The sequence below is a fragment of the Pelecanus crispus genome, chromosome 5 (assembly GCF_030463565.1).
Source record: "Pelecanus crispus isolate bPelCri1 chromosome 5, bPelCri1.pri, whole genome shotgun sequence".
In the NCBI taxonomy this organism is placed as follows: Eukaryota; Metazoa; Chordata; class Aves; order Pelecaniformes; family Pelecanidae; genus Pelecanus; species Pelecanus crispus.
The window spans coordinates 36525189-36548061 of NC_134647.1; the positions used below are offsets into that span (position 1 = coordinate 36525189).

General features: G+C 38.6%; 1 protein-coding gene across 1 annotated transcript in view; it reads right to left on the bottom strand.

The window, feature by feature from the left end:
- COL3A1 (collagen type III alpha 1 chain) overlaps positions 1-22873 on the bottom strand; it is a 53703-nt gene that overhangs the window by 27330 nt on the left and 3500 nt on the right. The window contains exons 2-6 of the mRNA XM_075710085.1: positions 7957-7965; positions 7530-7733; positions 5663-5691; positions 4961-5077; positions 2725-2796 (exon numbers count right to left, since the gene is read on the bottom strand). Of these exons, the coding sequence (XP_075566200.1) occupies positions 2725-2796; positions 4961-5077; positions 5663-5691; positions 7530-7733; positions 7957-7965 (431 nt within the window). The remainder of the gene's footprint in view (positions 1-2724; positions 2797-4960; positions 5078-5662; positions 5692-7529; positions 7734-7956; positions 7966-22873) is intronic.

The following is a 22873-nucleotide window of genomic DNA, read 5'->3' on the forward strand; positions in this document are numbered from 1 at the left end:
ACATGTTTTAACTCAAATCAGTGCTACTGTTCCTTATTTTAACTGGTAAAAAGGGAATAAAATATTATTAAGGAAATTCTCAATTTGGGAAGAGTACTAATATTTCTACTTCCTGTAGCAACAACCACAAAAGCATTTGATACCGCAAAACAGAAAACATTTGAAAATTAGCACACTTGTTTGCTGCAGCTATATGTAGTTCTTTAAAAAAGCTTTTGTTAAATTAAACCCTTCATGGGTTTGATACAGCCAAAACAATTGAAGTCTATGAATTACATGAGAATCACTGTGTGCTGCAGTACCGTCAGTATATTCCATAGCTTAATATTGCACATGATGTGTTTATGGGATATTGTCATATGGTGTCAGAATAGGCCATGTATTATAGATGTTACAGGAACTAATTTTGATAATACAAATTAATAGTATAGCTATACTATACCGGTATACGTAGCATAGTATACTACTATACTACATATATGCTATGTTAATATTAGTTCACAGTTGTCTTTTGTCTAAAAAAGAGAATCATTGTAATATTTGCTATTTTCTAAGACAAGAAGTACACCAAGTTGCAGAGCAGTTAGTGTCTGGGTAAATCGGGTTGCCTTCAATGTATGAATAAAACAAGCAGTACCTTACTGTTAATTGTTAGAACTCATTTGGAACAAAATAAGTTTGGACTTAGCATGGATTGGAACCATCAACTCATCAATTGCAATCAATTGATTAGACTTATGGCTATAAACAAACAAGATGTTATTATTTTTTTTTTCCAAGGTGCACACTGAGGAGATAAACTGATAGTTAGGTATGGCATTTGCTTGCTGCCAGCATCTCCAGACTGTGAACAAATGAGCTTATTTTAGTTACAATACATGCATCGGTGGAAAGAGACAAAGGTAATTCGTGGAGATTATATGTGGAAAGCAAGTAAAGAGAAACTAGGTTGTAAAGTACAAAATCAGTCTACAAGCAGTGGAAAGCCACCAGAAAGACAGTAGTGGAGAGATGTGTGACTCAGGAAATACCAGGCATGGTAACCACTCATGGAAAAATGTTGGTGCTATAGCTGGCATTTTTTATTTTATTACTCTTCCAAATTATTTCAGTTTGGATATTTATTTAAATTGAAAGTTTAAGTTGAAAATTGGTAAATTTAATTTATAAAATAATAAATAATCTATGTGGTGTTAGTGATAAACATTATTTAGTTCTAGCGAGTTTAGTCACATCTGCCTGCAACTGCTCTGTTACTGGTTTTGTAATTATGCATTGCATGATGCAATATAAAAGAGCATATGACCTGAAAGCACACAAATAATTCTGGCTGAAGACATTCTAGGGAGCCCAATTAATTTTTTTTTTTTTTTAAGCCAAATCCAGGGATCAGAGCACAAGAAATCACTAAGCACCTTAGGGAAAAATGGCAAAATAGAGAGGAATAACCATGTGTGTTAGCTGAAAGGTATCTCGGTTATCTGCCTGGTTCAGCACTTCCCATATTAAGACACCAAGTAGCAAAATGTAGATGATATGATAAGCTGTGGGCAACAGCTGTGAGGAGCCGAAAATGAATAAATGAATAAACAAACACAAAAACGGATGGTTGAAGAAGACCAGTGCATGGATGATCATATTAGCAAATGAACAAGGTAGAAATAAACAGATGAAAATAAAGGTGAGAAAATAATGAACTACATTTCAGGACAAAGAGTTGTCACAATTAGTAACATTTATTTCACAAGATGATCTGATGGAACGCTGAGAAATAACACGTTTGCTTGGAACTGCCTTGATATGTTACAACATGTGATACCCAAACCTTGCTATGCAGCATTGGACTGAAAATAATGGTTATGCTTAATGAAGCAGCAGCCAATTTCAAATAATAGCAATTCACGCCATCCTCTATATAGCAGATTGCCCGAATCAAGAACACTCCATGTCATTGGTGACGAATATCTCTAAATCCTAGTGCCTAAAAGGAAAATCATGAGGTGCGACATTTAAGTTTATTTTTCACAGGAACCATAGCTCATGCATAACTCTTTCAGGCAATCCATGCTTTATCTCAGTAAAAAAACTGTGAAAAGCTCGGGCCAGTCCTAGCAGGCAGATACAGCATCCTTAGTATACAGTCTGAATAGCTGTGGGTAAAAAAATGATAATTGTAAAAGAAAAAGTGACAAGCCTTTCACTGCTTCTGGGATGAAAAAAAGATTATAAGAGGGGTTTCCTCACTTGTTACCAGGCAAATTTGAGTTGTGGAAAAGTAAACAAGTATAGACTATCATACTGAGTAAAGACAGAATGCTGTTGAATGGATAAAGGAAGATTAGGGACAGTGGAAGAGGTAAAAAAATGGTGGAAAGGAGGGAAGCAATTAGTAGAAGAAAGCAGATAAATGAGGAGGGTATACAAGGGAGAAAGTAGTGTAAGAAAGTGAATCAGAAAGAGATTAGGAAAAAGAAGGTAAGAAAAGGAAGAGAGAGAGGGAAAGGCAAAAAACCCAGATAATCTATAGGTACTTTCTAGAATGATATTGCCAAGCAAACTGCTGCCTGACATTGCATTCCAATGACAGGCAAAAATTAAATTAAAACTTATCTTGTTAAATTAATATCAGGATACATAAACATCCAAGGTATAATCTACAAGCAGAAAAAAATTGTTTTTTTTTTAAAAAAAAGAGAGGACAGAAAAAAGGCTATATCATCTTACAATGGGCTGTGGGTAAGCGATACCAGCTGAACCGGCCTTCACATCATAGGAGTCATACTGTGGAGAAAAACTCTGTAAAAGAAATAGAGAAAAACAGAAAGAAAAAAAAAAAAAGAAAAAAGAAAAAAAGAAAAAAAAGAAAAAAAGAAAAAAGGTGATTGCTACAAATCAAGTAAGTCTTTTCTTACATTGGTATGGCAAATGTATGGAAATAACTCATTTGTACCTATTGAGTACTACTTGTTTGACATATAGTTGCCATATTTTTAAATCATCCATAAAAGAAGCCCAGCCAATATCTTTCTTTTGTGGTCATGGTAACGTCAGGTCCCTACGTCGTGTGCATCCAGGTTTCATCTTGACAGCTGGGCCTCAGCTGAGCCAAAAAATTACCTTTCTCTCTCCTCTTCTCATTCTTGTTTGATGCCTTTTAAGCTTTTTCTCCCATTTTCTTTATCAGCCTCTTTTCTGTTGGCCTTAGATGTCAATCAAGGAAGTTGATAAAATATTTTGTGTTGCACTAAAGAATGCAACAGTTTAACAGTTTATTATTAGTCTCTTAATTTATTTTACCTGTGACTAATGAATGGCTCATCTAAGAGTATTTTGTAGCAAAAAATCTCTTACCTACATATAAGTCTGTCCTCCTCTGAACTACAAATAATTTTTTTTTTTTACTTCTTGCATGGGAACTCACGCATCTCAGAAAACTGAGTGTTACACTTTTTTCCTAATGCCATTTTCCATCTTTTTCTTTCTCCCTTCCTGTTCACTATGTCACTCCAAGTAATTCAAATACAGTCATCACTTTTGAGCCCATCCAGCCAAGCCTCAATGCTTTTGACAATTTATATTGAAACAAATGGAAGCTCAGTCCAAGGCATGGAGTGAAAACTTGTCCTGTGGGCCCTTCTGAGAGCAGATAGCATCTCTGACACACCCATCTACATAAAATGCTGTTTAAAAAAAAAGAAAACTATAAATACTACAGTCAATTTTTCAAGGAATTCCCATGTAAGCCTCTTAATTGGCATATGTTGATTTTATTATGCAGATGTTAACAAACTTAGTTGAATAATATGGCACTAATGCAGTTTATGCATTAATGGCACATAGGTAGTTGAGCAGGAAAGGTTGAATACATGCAGTGTTCTGCCTGATAACCCAAATCACTGTTGACCCAGCTCCTTTGCTGACCAGGTACAGGAAGACTGCTGTGCTACTGATATCAACCGTCAGGATTCAACAGCCCATCTTTGATACAGCGTTGGAGTGGGTGACCAATTCAGCCTATCACCCTCTCCTGTGTCTGCATCTGCCAGCCCAAACCCAGTAGCTCTCTTGGTATGTTATTGTTAACTTTTGAGACTGGTTAACCAATCCATGAGTACCTCTCCCAGAAGCTCCATCCTTCAGATGCAATCCCTTTCAGAATTAAATAAAACCAAGACTTGTTTCCTCGGTTTTTGCCTTACCTGGGAGTGGGAAGCATGCATGGAAGCTATAAACAGTGGCCTATGTTCAAAAGTAGCAGTTGTTTTAACATACAATTTTCAACAGTTTTGTGCTAAAGCAATCCCGTATTGTAAAGCCAGGCTTGCTCGATTGCATGGGAGACGATGTCATCTCTTAAAAAAGTGCTAGCTGTGACTCAGCTCCCTTAACAAATCCAACTGTACAGCAACTTTAGTTAAAATTAGCTGTCTTCGTGAGTCTGCCCAACTCTTCAGAAGAGAATTCAAGATTCAGTGGGCCAGAAATAAGAGGGAACATGACAAATAGTACTTACATGGCACTTCCCTGCAAGCAGAGGACCTGTGTTTCAGTCTAGCTTCTTAGGAATGTTTCTTTATTAAACATACATTGGATAAAATATAGGAAAGAGAGAGAGTTCCCTAACCATTAAGCTTGAGGGCACGTACTTCCTCCTGCACACTTTCTTTATGGTCAGATTATTTCTGAGTTACATAAATCCTTCATCAGGTCTGGCTCCAAAAGTTTTAAAAAATAAGGTAAGGCAGAGATTTAATTGCACTCCAGCCAAATTTTGCGGACAAAACCCCAAAACAACAACAAAACCCCACCTACCACTCTGCTGTGCTTTTCAAAGGCATAAAGAAGAGACAGATGCCACTGAACGCAAAGTACGTGTGAAGGTGCAAGGGCTAGGTGCCTACAGCATTGCTTTGTATGCTTATGAGCAACAAGGTAGAAGCTGAATGTAATGATGACTTACGCCTCCGTTTATACTGGGACATGACTGGCAGATCCCTGGGGGGCCAGGAGCTCCAGGACTCCCAGGCTGTCCCGGAGGGCCAGGGGCACCGTTTCTGCCTGGAACCCCAGGAGAACCCTGCAAAGACACAAACAGAGCAGAGACAGACGTCAGCATGTGCCTCCAACTGCAAGGGCATTGTGGGGCAAATCCTTCCATTTGTAACAAAGTCTGTGTGACTGTGGTGGGAAACTTTCTCTTTTAAACATAACTAAGGCCACAACTGAATATTCAGGAAGGACACAGGTAGTAGACAAAATTCACACACGGAAACACTTTTTAGTTGCTGGAGCCTTACTGCAGCTGATATTTGATCAAACACACTAGAAATATTAAACAGGTCAATTCCTGAATGTAAAATTAATACTATTAGTGGAGTCCATAGATTTTTTTTTTTCCCCCTACTGGGAAGCAAAATATCAAAAAACCCAGGTGTAATAGAGTTTGGACTAAACTCTCTCTCTCTGTTTTCCCAGTTTAAATTTTTGAGAGTTTTGTTGAAGCTAAAGGGCTACTTCAAAATGACTATATGGCACAGTCCTGTAGACAGTGCAGACATCAACGAAAGCTGGATATCTCAGCAGCTTGAATGGGATATACAGCACTATAGGAAGTGGCTCTTGATTTTGTTAGTTTCCTTGGGAAAAAAAAAGCTGCACTTACAGGGTCTCCTTTGGGGCCTCGGGTGACTTCTCCAGGTCTCTAGAAAAAAAGTAAAAGTAATTAAATTAAGAAAGAAAATAAAAATAAAACTGAAAACTGTATATGTATTTATATAAACACAAGAGGAAAACACATTTAAACATTGGAATATAGTTTTATCAAATGAATTCCATTTATTCTTATTCAGTATATTTAAAAGCTGTGGGGTTTATGGTCAGTCTTTCATCTGCATTTTCATGGTTCATTCACAAAGCTACACCTCTCCTGTAGGCAAAAACATGGCACCAATGAAGTCAGTAGAGTTTTGCCATTGAGTACACAGGGACAGAAGTCCACTGTGGAAAGCTGTAACAGACAGTTTTCTTGTATCCTTCTCAGTCCAGCATGTTAAATGTGATAATGTAGCAAATTTTAATTTCTCAGATCTGCTCCTCCAATTTATTTATTTTTCAATTAGTAATTCAGTTAAACGTTACTATCCGGATTCTCAGTTATAGTTCAGAACAGTTTTTATGTATTCAGCTGCTAGTGGTAGCAAAGAATATTCAGCTGAAACTATCTTGGATCTTTCAAGGTGGCATTTCCCTGTACACCACCCAAGGTCAGCAGGATAGCTTCCAGTGGGCTGACCAAACTCTTATATATTGAAGACAGAGGCTAGAGGAAGTAGTCCACATGTCTTTTGTCATCAGGAACCACAGAACTGATAAAAGAGTTTCTAGACTCAGCAAGAGAGGGAGCTGTGCTTAAATATCCAGCATGCTTGTACGTACCACTCATTTACACCTCTAAAACTGTTCAGTGAAGTAGCTCAGGTAATCCTGGAAGCAGTACAATTGCACTAGCATGGTGCAACTAACACTAGGTGACATATTTGTATGACCTTTCATGTTTAAGCAGATACACCATAAAGCTGCAGAAATACATCTTCTCCATTTCTCTTCCATATACACATCTCTGTCACTCTCTTCTTTTATCTTCTGGATAAGAATCTTCAATGTGCCTGTGGGAATCTATGTACTTTAACAGAATCTCATGAATCTTAAACAAGGGTGAAATGTTCAGATAACCTTAGAGCTCAGTATAGCTGGCTCACTCACTGAAGTAGTTTAGGCAGGGGACTTGGCATGCACTAACACTCTTGATTTTCCTGAGGTTAAGTTGCTGCAACTGGTTTAGATAATGTTGGTGTCTATAAACAAGACGATGATATATTAGGGATGTAGGGTTTGAATCACCTTTCCTTTACAGGGCATTAAGTCAGCAATAACTCTGCAAAAGGAAATTTACTCTATGATGATGTAGAATTGAGTTGATAAGAAATGCAGACCTGCAATATGCTGCGAAAATTGTCTAACTTTCTTTAACTCTGTGTTGGCATTAGTTTCATGGATATAGATTGAGTATGCAGTCAACAAATAAGCTGTTTGCATTATTCCTATGCTTCTCCGTAAAAAGAAAAATGTAATGGCTAATTGTTGCCCTCTGTCCCTTTCTACTACTTCTCTGTGACTGTTGTCTATGTAAAACTGAGTTGAAGGACTTCATGCTTTCAGCTGCATAGCCCAAAGGACTAAGTATTTTATCAGATCTGGTACCAATTCTCTGATAGAATACAGAAGTATTCTTGAATTTAACAAAAAAGATAAAACTCTGTGAAAGTTCAAGCTGTTCTTTTTATTGATTTGGCAAAATTTGCCCATCCTAAGTATTTGCCTAGCATCAGAAAATGACAGCCTTCACATTTAAAAGAAAAGTGTTTAAGAGCATCTAACAGAAAATGAATTGAGGTCAAGATGGATCTCAATAGAGATGGATCATGGATCAAGAAGGCGGCAACACCAAAGTAACAACATTGAGAACAAACTTACTCTTGTAGGTGGTGTTGTTGTTTGTGGACAAACTGGACAGCACTCTCCAAAGGGAATCTCTGGGTTGGGACAGTCCAGCTCCTGATCATCACAGATTATGTCATCACAGAGAACAGATCCTGAGTCACACACACAGATTTGGCATGGCTCTGGTTTCCAAACATCCCTGTCAGCATAAACCTGCCCAAGATGGGTACATCCTATGACTGGAAAGAAAGACAAAATAGAATTCAATATTATTTCAAATGTGTTTTCCAAATCAAAGATGAATAACATGAAAGCTGTTGGATAATCTGTTTTATTTTCTACTGTAATATAGTTCATGCTTGTGAAACAAAAGGCTAAATACTTCAGACACTGGGAGGATCTGTTACATTAATTGCAGAGTCTGCTCTGAATCTATAAATAGACATCAATGGAAACCTCCTGGAGCTGATCCAAAGCCCAATTAAATCTGTGATAATCTTCTGTCTCAAGTAATTTTAGTGTCAGACTGAGTTACTGTGAAATTAGCAGTTGAATTCTCTCCTGCAGCTAAAAAACAAATATGCCAAATCTTTCAAACATGTGTATCATTGGCCCCCATGTGCCAACATGAGCACTTACACATGGATGCAGAATAAGCCATCTGTCCAGCATGAACTCTGGTAGCTAGCATCTTGCATTAACAGCAAGCACCAAGTGTTTTCAAAGTGTTTTTTGAAAGCCAATGTATGCGATCAATCAAAAAGAATGTTCACATTAATTGCCCAAATGATTTGCAATTAATGTGTCATCAGGCCCACTCAAGTGTTACAAGTGTCTGTATATTTCAGAAAAGATATTGTTAATCTGTAATATTCATAACTTTAAGAATTCCTTCCAACAGCTAGTCTACTGATCAAATTTGTTGTAGATAATGAATTTGAAGAGACTGATGAAAATCAGCTTCAAACATTGAATTTTGGGTTTGTATTTTCTCAGAGAAACAAGATCCAGAAAGTCTGGTCATTTAAGCAACCAATATGAAAACAACACTACAAAGTTAGACAAGCTCCTTGTAAGCTTTGTAGAAGTTATTAGAAGTCACAGATTGCAAATGTAAGTACCAGTGAATGTCTTAAATAATAGAATAAAACTTCTCCCATGAACAATTCAAAATAATCCAGTTTACAAACACAAAATTCTGGAGAAAGAACTATTTGTGTACCTATACTGTCCTTAAAACTTTAATATCAGAATAAGTTACCTACTACACATCACCTTTCAAAAAGAAAGAAAAAATGCCAAAAGATGGAATTAAAAATTCTGACATTAAAATTACACTGGCTCCAGGCAGAAAATTCTGAATGCCATCAAATTGTTGTAATGGTCATAATTGTGTAGTACGAGACTGAGCCCAAATTTATAGTGCAGTCCATTCCTATGGGTTATGCAGTCCCTTTTTCTTTTCTCACATGTGGCATCTTTCATCTCTGCTTTTTTCTTTTCCACTACTGCGTTAGCACACCGGTCTCTTTTCTCTTTACATTCTTTGTTTTTCTTTCTCTCTGTATTTGTGGGTATCTGTTTCCCTACCCAAACCCACGCCCTTTGGGATGGTACACACTCAGACGTGTTTCTTCTCTTCTCATGCTGCTTCTGCTTCAGTCCCTTTTTTCTCTATTTGGTTTAATCTTTCCAATAACACAGAAATTCCCCCTTCAGCTACCCTGAATCCTCTTGTCTTTTGTACCCGAACAGTTCACCTTCTTTACTGCCATGTACTCAACTGAGCTTAGTTTTTCAGACTTTGCTCCCTTCCCAGTGTCTCAGCTGCTTTTCCTTGTCCATGTTAACTCAACTTTTTCCTATATGTCACCCATGAAATTCATCACCTCCTTATATGACCTCTATCAGGGCAATGGGGAATACAACCAAGACCTCCTGGCTCACTGAGTGGAGAATCAGCATGGGGACCTTGGAGCAGGGCACTGCATGGGACAGGAGGTTTCTTTTCCCAATTTCAACTACAGGTTTTCTGCGTACACCAGCTTATGTTATTTCTGCACTTCAATTATAAAGGAAGCAAACAGGAAAATGGTGACTTGTCAAGGCTGACACTACTTATGGTTAAGAGTTGTTTTTTACTACCAGCTTGATTAGAACAACAACAAGATGCAAAAAGCTTCGAAAATCCTTTTGAGCCATTTTTCAAGCCAGTATTTTTTTCTGTACCTGATATCAGGCTGGGAGCCAGTATTTTACCTTTCTTTGAAAACACAAAAAATCTTAAAATCTAAAACATTCCAGTGGCATATGAAAACTAATCCCCCTCAGACATTTTCTATCACTTAGATATTCACTTTTTCCTTTTCCCTTTGCTTCTCCACCTTTTGGGCCTCACCAGAAACTTCAGATCCTACACAAGAGAGGTGGAGAAGAACTGCTTATTTCCAGGACAGCATCTTCCTCACATCTACTATGACACAGGGTCACGGCATCAGGTGGTTCTTCAAAGGACACCGCCTAACAGCCACTATCTCTGAAGAGGATCTAGACATCCTTTCTTAGTCCACCAAGCTAGATTTAGTTTCTAAAAAGTTGCTTGGTTTCCCAGCTCTCACACTGCAGAATCATGTCAGTGGATCCCAGGTAAATAAGCTGATTCTCTGCTTAATTAATTGCTGACTGTTTCTGCGAGGAACATTTTCCTCCTTTAACAAACCAGGATTTCCCTGAGGGCACTTAGGAAAAAAACAAACTGCCCAGCCTTGACAATAGTAATGACAAATGTTTCTTGACAAACAAGAAGGCTGAAATGTATTTTAAAAAGGAGAAGTGCAGTGTTATGAATGAAATATTTTTTACAGTCTCTCTAATGACTCATGAAAAAACCTGGATTTTAAAGTGGCAAAAGCAGAGTATCTCAGTGTACGAGTGGTTCACTGTATACAAGAAGACCTCAAAGCAGTATACTGTGGGAGGCAGAATACCATAAAAGCTACTGGGGAGGTTAGAGCTTGTTATCCATCTAAAAGGAGCTGGTTGGATACACCCTAGAGAGCATGGGTGGGCATAGGTCCACTTCACCCGAGAGCGATGTACTGAGCTGTCGCTCTGCTTAAGCACTTCCCAGCTCCACAGGCCAAAACATCCTTCTCATTTACAAACATAATCAGGAAGGGAAGAGATTATTTTTCATTAGTTTAGGGCAAAACATAGTTTATACATAATTGTTAAATAAAAATACCATGATACAGATCTAAAATAATTAATACTGTTACCGTGCACACATGTAATGTACAGTTATATGAATTGCATACACATATAAAAAAAAAGCATAGTGTACACACACTTTTGTCCCCATAAGATGTGTTTGATTATTTTTAATATTCAGATTTTTAGCTCTCGGTATCACTCTCATATCCTTTCAAAACCACAATTTTTTTTAACTATGTGTTTAAGACAGCAAGATTCTTATTCACTAGGAAATTCATATATAAGAATTTGCATTTTCATATGTCAAATTTTTTTTCATCCTTACTTCATTTTAATTGATTTGTTTTGTTCTTTCCAGAGATGTGATCCTGCTGCCTTACAGTGAAGAGAACAACTGAAATGCGGAGCAGAGAAAGGCCATCTTTCCCATACTTTTGCACTGCTGGTTAGAAAAAATTCTGTTTTCAAGACAGCTGCTCTTTTCTGAAGCAGAGGTTTTTCTTACGTGACCAATTTTTCACACTGAGAATACTCACCTTTCCATATTTTAGCCAACAATATCGATGAAAATCATGGAAATTTAAAATGTGCACAAAACGACAGACATCATTTTACAGTAATAAGGAAATAAAGCAGATTTCTCTGCATTTTTACAAGGTTGTCATTCAGTTATTCTACAGTAGATGGCACCATTTAACAGAAAGAAACTACAAAAAATGTAGCCATCTGGATATAATGACATTCATATTTGCTTCTAAATTTCTGGACATTGTTAAATGAATTAAGAAATAAGTTAGGAGAGCTGCAATGAAAACCGTTGCGGCCTTTGGCAGAATGAAAGTATTAAATAGGTTTCCAAAGGGAACTTACATCTGGGAAGACTTAGTCTGTTCAAGACACCCCCTCTGTGCTCAGATGTAGATCTGTGTGTCAGCATGTTATGACATAATGCATTTTGCAATGCTCATAAAGATTAACTGTTAGCTCCAAAACCCTTTGGAAAGCTGATTTGTGCTAAAGCACTGGCAAGTAACATATAGGAATAATAAGGTTGTAAAAAAGCTGACTTGCCTACTTCTAGACTTGCAGCAAAACAGTCACACACTTGCCTTAGCCAGATATTCTTATTGATTTCAAAACATATATATTAGCCTAAGATTTAAAAAAATATTAGAACTCAACAGTATTCACCTATGGCAATGCAAAATCTATTCTTCTTCCCAAAGCTGCAAATATGGTGGCTTTACAGCACCTCACTTATATATGGCGGTTATTGCAATGGTTTGTTGGAAGCTGTGTCAATCTTTGCGTCATTGTACAAAACATTAAAGTTTAGTATTTGAAAGCCTGAATAACTTTGCATTTATGCTGTTTACTGAGCATTCACATTTTTAAAATTTTGCTGAGAGTAGCGTTTCCCTGGGCCAGCCTAAAAAGTGAAGAAAAGAAGAAAAGGCAACAGAATCTTCATCGTATGCTGGTTTTGAATTATTTCCCATTTTCTAAGCAGACTAGCAGCTGTATGTAAGCAGACCAACAAGGAAAGCTGAAAGGAAAATCACCATTTAGTCTCAAAGGACCTGTAAGTGTGGTACATAAAAGATCCCAAATGTGTACTGGGGAAAACAAACATGGTCATTGTAGGCCTGAAAGATGACAGTTATATGGGACATAATCCCAAGTCCAGTGAGGTGAATGGGAATGTGTTATTGAGTACTATGACCTGAGAAGCTGACTTGTTTTGTAGTTGCTTTTGGCTTTGCATTTGTGCAAACACCATGATCATGACTTAACCACACTTATATGGCAAAAAGAAAAGATCTCCTAATAGTATCCTCAAAAACCACAGGCTTTTTTCCACTTTGGACAAAGTAAATGTCCAGCTATTCCATTAGTAGCAGACTCACATATCCCATTTGCAGAGATGTGACTAAATGGTTAGAAATTAAAGAACATCTTGAACTTGTCTGGTTCTGCCTCCGAAAGGGCAATAGTCCACACAGAGGTGACTCATGATCCTCCAGCAGCAGCTTGATGATGGCTTGGGAAGCAAACCCGAAAAGCTTTGATCTGTGAGAATCTCATCACGAACACAATGAGTCAAGCAAACAATTTTTGCTGTTACTTAAAGTGAATCTGGTAAAGGCTAAAGCACTGAGATGAAGGAGGCCTTGCCTCTAACTTTGACTGGATCCAAAGTCTGCTGAAGCTAAGAAGGGTCCTTCTGTTGCTTTTTATGGACTTTTAACTGTACAAAGCCTGTGCTTCCTTACTCTGACCTGGTTTTGGTCATTTGCTTTACAGGATGGCTACTTCAAAAAGTGTTTTTACATTTCTGCCATAGTAAATACCTCTATTTCTTGTGTCTTCCAGCACTGTTTTATACATTGCTTAACCAAAGGACAAAGTAGAAAGGAGATACATTGTTCATTTTCAATGGAAATGCTATAATTCTCCCCTACAACTGGAGTAGATGGAAGAATCCATCCCAGCATCTGCAGCATCGCTGCTTTCCATTTACTGAGCAGAAAAGAATGCCACAGCGTCTACCTCGAAGCAAATGGTTTGGGCTCCCTGTCTGGTATTATGATGATGTTTATAAGAAAATCAAACATACTTGTTCCGTCCTGTGATCAGTAATGGAAACAAATGGACTCTCATAATGAACTCATTAGCTTGCTGAGCCAGAATGGCCTGGTTTGTCTGCATGTTCTCCTGTCAGCTAAGTGCTGAGTACTTGAAAAGTCTGAAATAGTGCCTGTTTCATAGGAGTCAGGAAAAGAGGTGGAAATATAAGAAAATAAATGGCTTAACAAGATTTTGTTTTCAACTACAAGGCCTACAGATATTCTCTCAGCTGGAATTGTCTTAAAACAACCAGCTAATTAATTAAATCCATTTCACATGGTACATGAGAACATAAGGGCCAATTTGGGCATACCTATCTATTAGGACATTTTCAGATTTAATGGTACTGATGTAATATTTTGTAAGGTTTGTCCACCATGTGATTGGAAGTACCAGGAATGACTCCTCAATTGATAAAAGACTTAAATGCAGGCTGTGAAGAATCAGAGTGGGTCCATCTTAAATAACCTTTCCTGCTTCATGTCCTGTAGGAGGAAGAATTGCTACCAGGTTGAATGGAGAAGGAGTATTAATGAATGATGGTTCACAGATTTCCCAAGTTTCACATCAAAAAGGATGGCTACTTCCTGCACTTTCAGACTGAAACCAAAACTTTCTTACTTCTAGGGATGCTAGTCTGCCAAAAAAGTTGGCTTTTGAACAGTTCTGCCACTGCGCCAGTCTCAGACGTTTTCCTCTTTACTCAGATGCAGAGCAAGAAAGAGAAAGCAGCGTAAAAGAATGATGGTTAATCATAATACTGTACTTGCCTGTCAGAGGTATCGTGGAAAGGAGACACGAACTGTTTCACTGGCAATGTATAGAAAAGGCTGGATTCTCAGGCAAAGGATCATTACATCATGTAGCCAAACTGTCCTTGCTCCGAGACCCACCCAATATGTCTTTCGAATTACAAAATGGAAAAAAACCCCCAGGCCTGCTCTGGTACAAATAAGTATTTGCATTTTAAACAAATCGTTGCTTGTTCCCTTCATTTGTCTTTAGAAGGTCCAAATGCTGCAACCTTTCTGCAGCTTTCAGAAATTTTAGAAATATCAGGATTAAAGAATATCCTTATGGCATATTTGTTACCAAGTAAAACACAAAATACCTCTATTTTCCTTGCTGATTACTGGCTTTTTCCTAATCTTTCAAAGTATGATTTATGTTAAAAACATAAAAAAAACCCCCAAAACGTTCTACTTTATCTTCAGAGGGCTATCGTTATTCTCCAAGGTAATGTGGTCTACAGTGGCTGAATCTGTCACATTGTTCTGTCTCAACATCTATGTTTCACAAATTGCTGTATTCAGTCACGCATCCTTGAATGATGTTCTTCATGCAACTTCTAAAGGTCACCCTGCTACATAAGCGTTGCTTTGAAATAGGGACCAGCAATATCCCATCAGCAATATTGTTACACAACGGCCCCACTGGCTTCAGCTGGTGTCCAGCATGACAAACAATGGCAGAAGAATTTTCTTGTTTCAAAACTGCTAATGGGTAAACAAAGTGCAAGGAGCATTTTTGTTTGTTTGTTTACTTGGTGGGGGTTGTTTTTGGCAGAACCGTCATTTCAAACTGAGTCATACGAGGGGCAGGATAGAGCAGACTGCTACATATCTATCACCTTGCTTCCTTTTTGGGGTTGCCCAGATACTTGTCATACCTGTTTCTGAACTTACAAAAGTAATTTTGAGAAAAATATCTGATGGATGCAAGAGATGGTTATACTTGTTTTGTTATTAGCTATTCCTCAACAACATCATGGCCTAAACTGTTTTTTGTGAGGGAGGAAGATAGTCCTGAATGACCATCTGTATTGAGATGTTATTCTGGGATTTCCCCTCCAAAGTCATCTCTCAATAGGCTGACTCTGTAACTCAGACAATTATATTTATACATCTGTCTTTTTAGTAGAGATAGACCTCTTTTGCTATAATCTGCAGAATGTGTATCATTCATTCCTGATTAAGGGTAACCATTGCCTGATCAGAACCTCCCTTGATTTCACTGGGCTTTGGATCAGACCTAAAGAACATCAACTTCTAATTAGTCTGGTGGGAACTGAAGATCTTCAGTGTCTGACAGATCAAACCTTTTAATAAGGGTAACCACTTGCATTAGAGCAGGATACACAGTAAGTAAGAATTTAATTTTAATTCAGTGCATTCTATGCCTTTTAGAGGGACTATTGCGTAATTTTTCAGTCACTCTTCTGATTATTGGTAAAATGCCTATGAGATTTTTCCATCCCTCTGTTCTTACATTACAATATTTTTTGGCACATCACCTTTTGTGCCATTTGGTGTCACTCTAAAAATAAGCAGCAGGCTGCAATCACTTTATTTGTGGCTATTTAGTTGTAGCGCTAGCATAAATTCTCACTACTGTGCAGTAATCTGATTTTAAAGTGCTTCTTGTCTTTAAAGTGAATGATGCCAAATGGCACAAAGACTCGTGTCTTAAACCAAGCAGAAACTGACATAAATTCAAGGTCTGATGTGATTACTGATGATTTTATAGATTTATTACTTTCTTTAAACATACATCCTGCCCACTCCTTGGGCGGTCAATGAAGACTTCTACGGTCAGAGTCCAAGTGTCAAGGTAATCTTAATTTTGAACACATGAACACTTCCAATTTTATTCCACAGGAAGCTGGCCTAACATATTTCTAAAGAAAAGCAATAGCTTCATGCTCAACATTATTAGGATCAATTAAGTGAAAAAAAATTACCAAACCCCAGCACATTTTGTCAGAACTTTAAAAAAAACATCACCCTCAAGGTATATCTCAAAGACATACTTCTGCATTTCTGGTTTTAGCTAAGACCAGGAATAGTTTATAACATTGGAGGGTTCTTTGCAACATGTCTTGCAGTAGGTCTGTCCTGGCAAGAATAAAGAAAAACTGGAAAAGCCATTGCGTACAAGCAAGTTTCCCAGACTGTACAACCAGTCTGACAGATCCAAAACATCATGAAAGTGAGATTCAGCTTCTGAGCTGCTAAGTGAAAGGGAACCATTGGAAACTGATAATTGTTACAGCTTGCTCTACATAGCACTTTGTGTAAAATGCTGAACTGTAACTACTTAATTCAGGATACTTTAAGCTTCTCACAAGATAAAACCCAAAGGCTGTGTGGGGAAAAAAAAGCATGATTTTTGGTTTTCATTGCCTAACTTTGTAATTAAAACAATTCTTATCAGATGATTAAAGTTTCAAGTGGGACATGCTCTTCTTTTTCCCCTTAGTTCAGTGAGAGGGCTAACAATTTTATGCAGTGCTGTTTCTGTGGTTTGCCTTGGAAGAAATCAGCTTGATTCAACGCTTCTCTCCTGAGACTGAAACAGATGGGAAATGTTACAATGCAGTATAGTACATATGGTAATATAATTTAAATTTTCAGATTTGTTGGACAAAGTCAGCCCCAATATAACTCCATGGCCATAGTGAATTTACATCAGAGATGAGTAAAGCAGCAGGGGGTCAAATTCTACATTAACATAACTCCCTGCACAATTTTATTGATTTCCCTGCAGTTTCAGAAGTTGGAAGTAAATGAAGGATTTGGTTCTTGTATTTCATATTCCAGTGATGGATTAAAGAACTCTTGCGTATTGTCTAAAGAAAAGAATCATATCTTTGGCTGCCTATAAATTAAAGGTATTTGTAATTCAGAAGGTCGGGGTGGGGGCGGGGGGAGTTCTGAATGCACAGAGCATCATTAACCTAGTTTCATCTGCAAAACGGTTTGTATTCATTCACTCCTTATTCCAGTTTGTACTAATTCACCCCACATCCATTTTGGACAGTTTGTTGGATACAGATGGCAGTATTTGAAATTCTTCTTAATCTGCCTCATAGAGGATATTAAATGGCTATTTGTACACTGGATACAACGTTCTTATTGTCAACTTCCTAAGGCTACTAAAATGAGTATTGTTAGGGTTTTCTCAGGGTACCAAAGACAACTTTCTTAATTTTGAGGCCACTTTTAAGTATCAAGTTCAATGCCTATTTTTCAAGCCTGAAGACCTAAGGATCCTCCTAACTAATTCCCTCATCAGGTGAAAATCCACACTTTTGGTGCAGTGAAGAGCCTGCAAGCACAGAGCTGACTTTTTATTAGTATTAGAGGTCAGAAGCATTGCTACTGGAGTGGCTGCCTGCAGCCTGGAACATGTTTAGCTCTCCCTGCTCTGTGCAGCATCAATGCCTGCCGGCACAGGGTGAGAATAAACAGCGCCGCGTAGCAGAGAGGGCTAGAACATCTTTGGCAGATACAGCCAGATCCACCAGAGTTTATCTGCTGGAGTCCTTAAATGGTACGAGTGGAAGAGCCTGAGCCAGAGAACACCTGATAAATGAAGAAGCTCTGTACTTTTTTTTTGAGTCTTCACTGCAAGACGTTTAAAATGCTCTTTCTCTCTTCAGCTGCTCTAACAGGAAAAGAATCAGTTGGACTTGAACGCCTGTCTTCTTTCCTTTTTCTTTTTTTTTTCCCCTCCATATTTGTGCTATTCTGTTCATACAAAAAAGATGGATCTACAAAGAGGACCACCCTGCCAATGACTAAGCCACCAACAGGCTTAGAATATTGTGCAAAGAATCTTCGAAATGTCTGAGCAGATTTCAATTACTCTTTTCAAAGATTTGCAATTCCCACTACACAGCCTATTGTTTGCTTTCACTAGGACATTCTTCTCTTAAACAGCTGGCACAGAATGACTACTGCTCTGTAGGGAAACAAGCAAACACCATACAGTAGATTTAAAGCCAAACACACAAAAAATATAAATTTTTTTAAAAGAGCCTCTCATGAACATAGAAGTGTTTTCCAAGATAATATGAATTCTATTTTCACTGCTTATAGCTGAAGGAAAGCATGGGGGATGTAGTTCATTCTCCTTTGATTCTCAGCAAGGCTATTGCACTGAACATCAAAGGAACAATGAGCAATGCTTCCCATATTTTCCATTAGCTGTGTTTGGGTGAGTAATTGTTTCTCTTGTGTCTGTTTGAAAAAGGACCTGCACTTTTTCCCTTGCCTCTTTTCCTAAAAGAAAATGGAAAGAAGGAAAAGAGAGAGAAAAAGAAGAAACAGCACAAAGGGAAAGAATAGAGGTAAAGAGGTGTTTGCAGCAGACAGCCTGCTAATGCACTGACTGGTCACTGGGCATGAATTGCGGGGAATTTCAGTGGGAACTAATTATGTCCAGAAGTTTTCCAAGAACTGCCAGTGTCGAATTGCTGTGGGAAGTAGTTTCCAGACACAGAACATCCCTTCATATCTACTGCTGCAAATGTGCATGGGGTGCTCCTGTGATTCTGCTGCCCTTTGCAGTGCTGGGGCTGGGAATAAAGTGGTGCCTGAAGCCACCATAGCAGCCCACAGAAGTTTTGCACATGGAAGGAAACCTTTTGCCTCCTGGTAGGAGAGCAGAGGTGCCTGTGCCACCCTGCAGGGTGGGATGCACAATGACTGAAAGAGAAAACCAGCAGGAGAAAGGGATGAGTGTCCTGTGGCTGTGGACAGCCTTGTGTTACACTGAAGACCATTCTTGTACAAACTCACCTAAAGTCTTAAATCTACAAGTCACATCCCCCAGTTCTTGAGAGTCATTTGAGTGCCCCTTTAGCTGTAAGAGAAGGCCTAGACTTTCAAAATAACAAAACACATTCAGCCTTAAAATATATATCTTTCCATTATCAACACATTCTTCCTGTTCAATGTCCTGTGCATGCTTTCTCCTCCCTGGCAGACATTTCTTCACAGAGTACTTGTGTGAATCAAAGCAAGACAAAAATGTGCAGACATTGTTGAAGGAGGTACCGTTTTCATTCTCATTCTGATAGCTCATGTTCAAATGAAGGGTTTGACGTAAATGAGGTAAAATGGAACTAGTCTCTTAGCTAATCTGAAAGGAATCTCTTCTGCTGTACTTTCACTAAACAAAGCCAGAAGTCCCACAGCTGAAGTTTATCCAAACTGAAGCCAACAAACGGTTGTTGTTGGAGGGGCTTATATCATGTTTTCCATTGTCATTTTGACATGAAACAGGCAGAATCTTCAACTTTGTAAACTCAGAGACAAGAAGATTGGCTCTGAAGTGAAAATAAATAAATAAAAGCAGTGGGTGGAAGTAGGTTTTCTCAAAGCAAAATGGAGAGAACCTTTCCTATGAAATACAAGATGAGAAAAAAACAATGACTGCTTGAAAATATAAATGCAAAATATACTTTACTATGCCTCTGTGTGAAAGATGTATTGCTCCACTGTCACTGATGGAACTTATTCCTCCTTGCAACCTTCCGGCATTCAAGATAGGATAAGCACACCTCTCTGTCTCTGTTATACTCACAGAAGAGACTTTCTGTCTCCTGTAATATGTAATTTTTTACCGCCTGTGGTGATTATCAGTTCATCGGCCACAGCCAGGAGCAATGTAAGGGTTAATCTTTGAAACTGTTATACAGTCTCAAAACAATATAAGAAATATTAATGGCATGGACCCTACACATAAATATGTGAATCTTATTTCCCTACAACACAAAGTGTCTGACTGTGCTGAATGGAGAAGATCAGGAAATTCTGTGGCAATTCCTCGTAGATTTTTCCAGGGACAAAGCATCTCTCATCAGGGAAGCCATGGAGAGGACAGAAAGTAAAGCCTCACAAACCCTGTGCATCAAAAGGTTCAATGGAAGAAAGAAAATCCATAGAGGAGTAGCTGTCCTGCAGCAGTAACTAAGCCAGAGCACTGGATCCCATATCTAGTAGCAGCATGGCCATGGGAAGCCAACTGCAGTGAGTCACCATGCAGCATCCCTGTAACAGAGATAACATCACTGTGAGCAGCACAGCCCCAGATGGCCTTCTCTCAAGGAGGAATCCACTGGACCCCCTGGGCTGAGGATGGGCAGCATGCTTAGGGCCAGGGGCTGCAGCATTCTTCTGCACCCACCCACACTACCCTCAACAGCCTGACCTGAAAGTACAGAAGCAAAATAACACTTCTTGCATCACTCCTGGAGAAGGAATCGCATCTATGCCCAGTTCTCCTTCTTTACAGAGTATATTATCATAGATGAGTCAAAGGAGGGGTAGGCTGGTAAAGTATTGCAGCAGGTAAAACGATGACACTAAAATTTTTGTTCCATTTTGGGTTGAAGGTTATTTATCATCTGCAAAAACCAAAATCAGAACATCTCAGAACTGTAGACATAGAGGTGGTAGGTACTGAACTCTAAACCACGTTAAAGGTGCGCAGTCTACAGTTTACCAAACTACCACAAGGAGAATGAGCTAAGAGTTGTCATGTTGAATCAGAAAAAAATCTTATTATACCCTTTTCAAGTTTGAGGGGTTTTTTTTGGATGTTGCCATTAATAAATTGAATTTTGCTCCATAACATTGATCTTCTGCAATGAAGTGGGAATCTAAGTCAGTTACTTCAAGACCAAAAAAACCCATTTTGTTAACAGCATATCTTTACCATTGCCAACAATTTTCCTTTTCTTAGCTGAGATCTTTTGCCTAGTTTCTTAAACAAGCATGACTAAAGGACAGCGTAGTCTGGAGTATTAATGGACATGACCATTGCACTAATTTCCACTTCTGTGGGTTTTGATGAATTATTACTTCTGTGCTGCTTTTGGCTGGGATAGAGTTAATTTTCTTTATAGTAGCTACTATGGGGCTATGTTTTGGATTTGTGCTGAAAACACCATTGATAACACAGGGATGTTTTCCTTATTGCTGAACAGTGCTTACATAGCGTAAAGGACTTCCCTGCTTCTCACCCCACCCCACCAGCGAGTAGGCTGGGGGTGCAGAAGAAGTTGGGAGGGGACACAGCTGGGAGAGCTGACCCCAACTGACCAACGGGATATCCCACACCATATGACATACTGTTCGGCATATAAAGCTGGGGGAAGAAGGATGAAAAGGGGGACATTCGGAGTGATGTGATTTGTCTTCCCAAGTAACTGTTACACATGATGGAGCCCTGCTTTCCTGGAGATGGCTGAACACCTGCCTGCCGATGGGAAGTAGTGAATGAATTCCTTGTTTCATTGTACTTGTGTGCATGGTTTTTGCTTTACCTATTAAACTGTCTTTATCTCAACCCACAAGTTTTCTCACTTTTACTCTTCTGATTCTCTCCCCCATCCCACTGTGGGGGAGTGAGCGAGCGGCTGTGTGGCACTTAGTTGCTGACTGGGGTTAAACCACAATAACTTCAAACCAACAAATTAAAACTTGCAACTGTTACAGCAGCTGTGGCTTGTGCTCTTCTCCATATGACTAACCTACCATAAAAACATTAAGCACAGTATAGTTTTCATGGTGCCCACTAGCCTGGGAAAGCATGCTTTGTTATTGTTTCCCCCTACCGGTAGGCTGAACCTTTCAACTCTGAAGAGATTGCTTGCAGTCCAAAATGCTAAGTGACAGTCTGTGTAATTTGTGTTACTGACCTACAGCATACTTTCCCAATTATGAAACCAGGTATGTCCCATTTTCTGATTAAAACAAGGTTTGAACAACATTAGCACGTAACTGGGACAATGACTAATAGATCGATGTCAGTCTGGTTTATCAGCCAGTCTGTGAAACAAAAAAGTGATAGTAATTCACTTTCTTTCTCTTGAATATCATTAATCAACACTACTATCCAGCTGTTGTGTAAGGCTGGCATCAGCTGAGATTTTGCAAGTGACACCTGGCTGCCTATTGCAAACCTCAAAACTTTGGCAGAAGCTGGAAGAGGAAATAGGATCTGCTTGTAATCTGCAGCACTAAGAAGGGAGCAAATGTAATGACTCCGACTGAGGCATCAACAGTAATATTCATGCCAGAGACAACGCCCTTCTACCTCTGCCTCTTCCCCCTGTAATAAAGCAGTGGATGTTTCCAACTCCACCTCCTCTTTTAAAAAATCAGTCTATGTAGATTTGGTCTCAAATCAAAAACTAATCTGGAAAATAATGAAAGGGCTATATAATGGTCTCATTTTCCTAAGGCTAATGTCTTCCAGGGATGTGTGATCTAAAATGTGTTTATGAAATTTGTCATATTTCCAAGAACATATATATAATGTTTAGAGGGGGTGGATTCCCCAGGCTTTCATTTAACATGATTTTTCCAGACCAGAAAGGAATGTTTAAATTTCCTAACCATAACCTTGCCTGCCATGTGCTTGGTAAAGAAAAAGTTAGGAAAAATGGAAGAAGAGCAGTAGACCCCTGATCTTTCATACCTTCACATAGTCCAGGTTACTTATGATGGTGCAATTATCTGTTGGCACACAGACATGCATTATCTGGTTTTACTTTCAAAACCCTGGAGGGGGACTTTTCTGTGTTACCAAAACCTTTGAGTAAAGAGAGTTCTGACTGTCATTAGCGTTACCCTTAAACTAGCTAATTTATCAACAAAGAATGCATATGTGCAATGTTGCATATAGGTAAGTGCTAAAAATGTCTGGCAGTCTCACAAATATACCGCATCTGTGCAGTAAC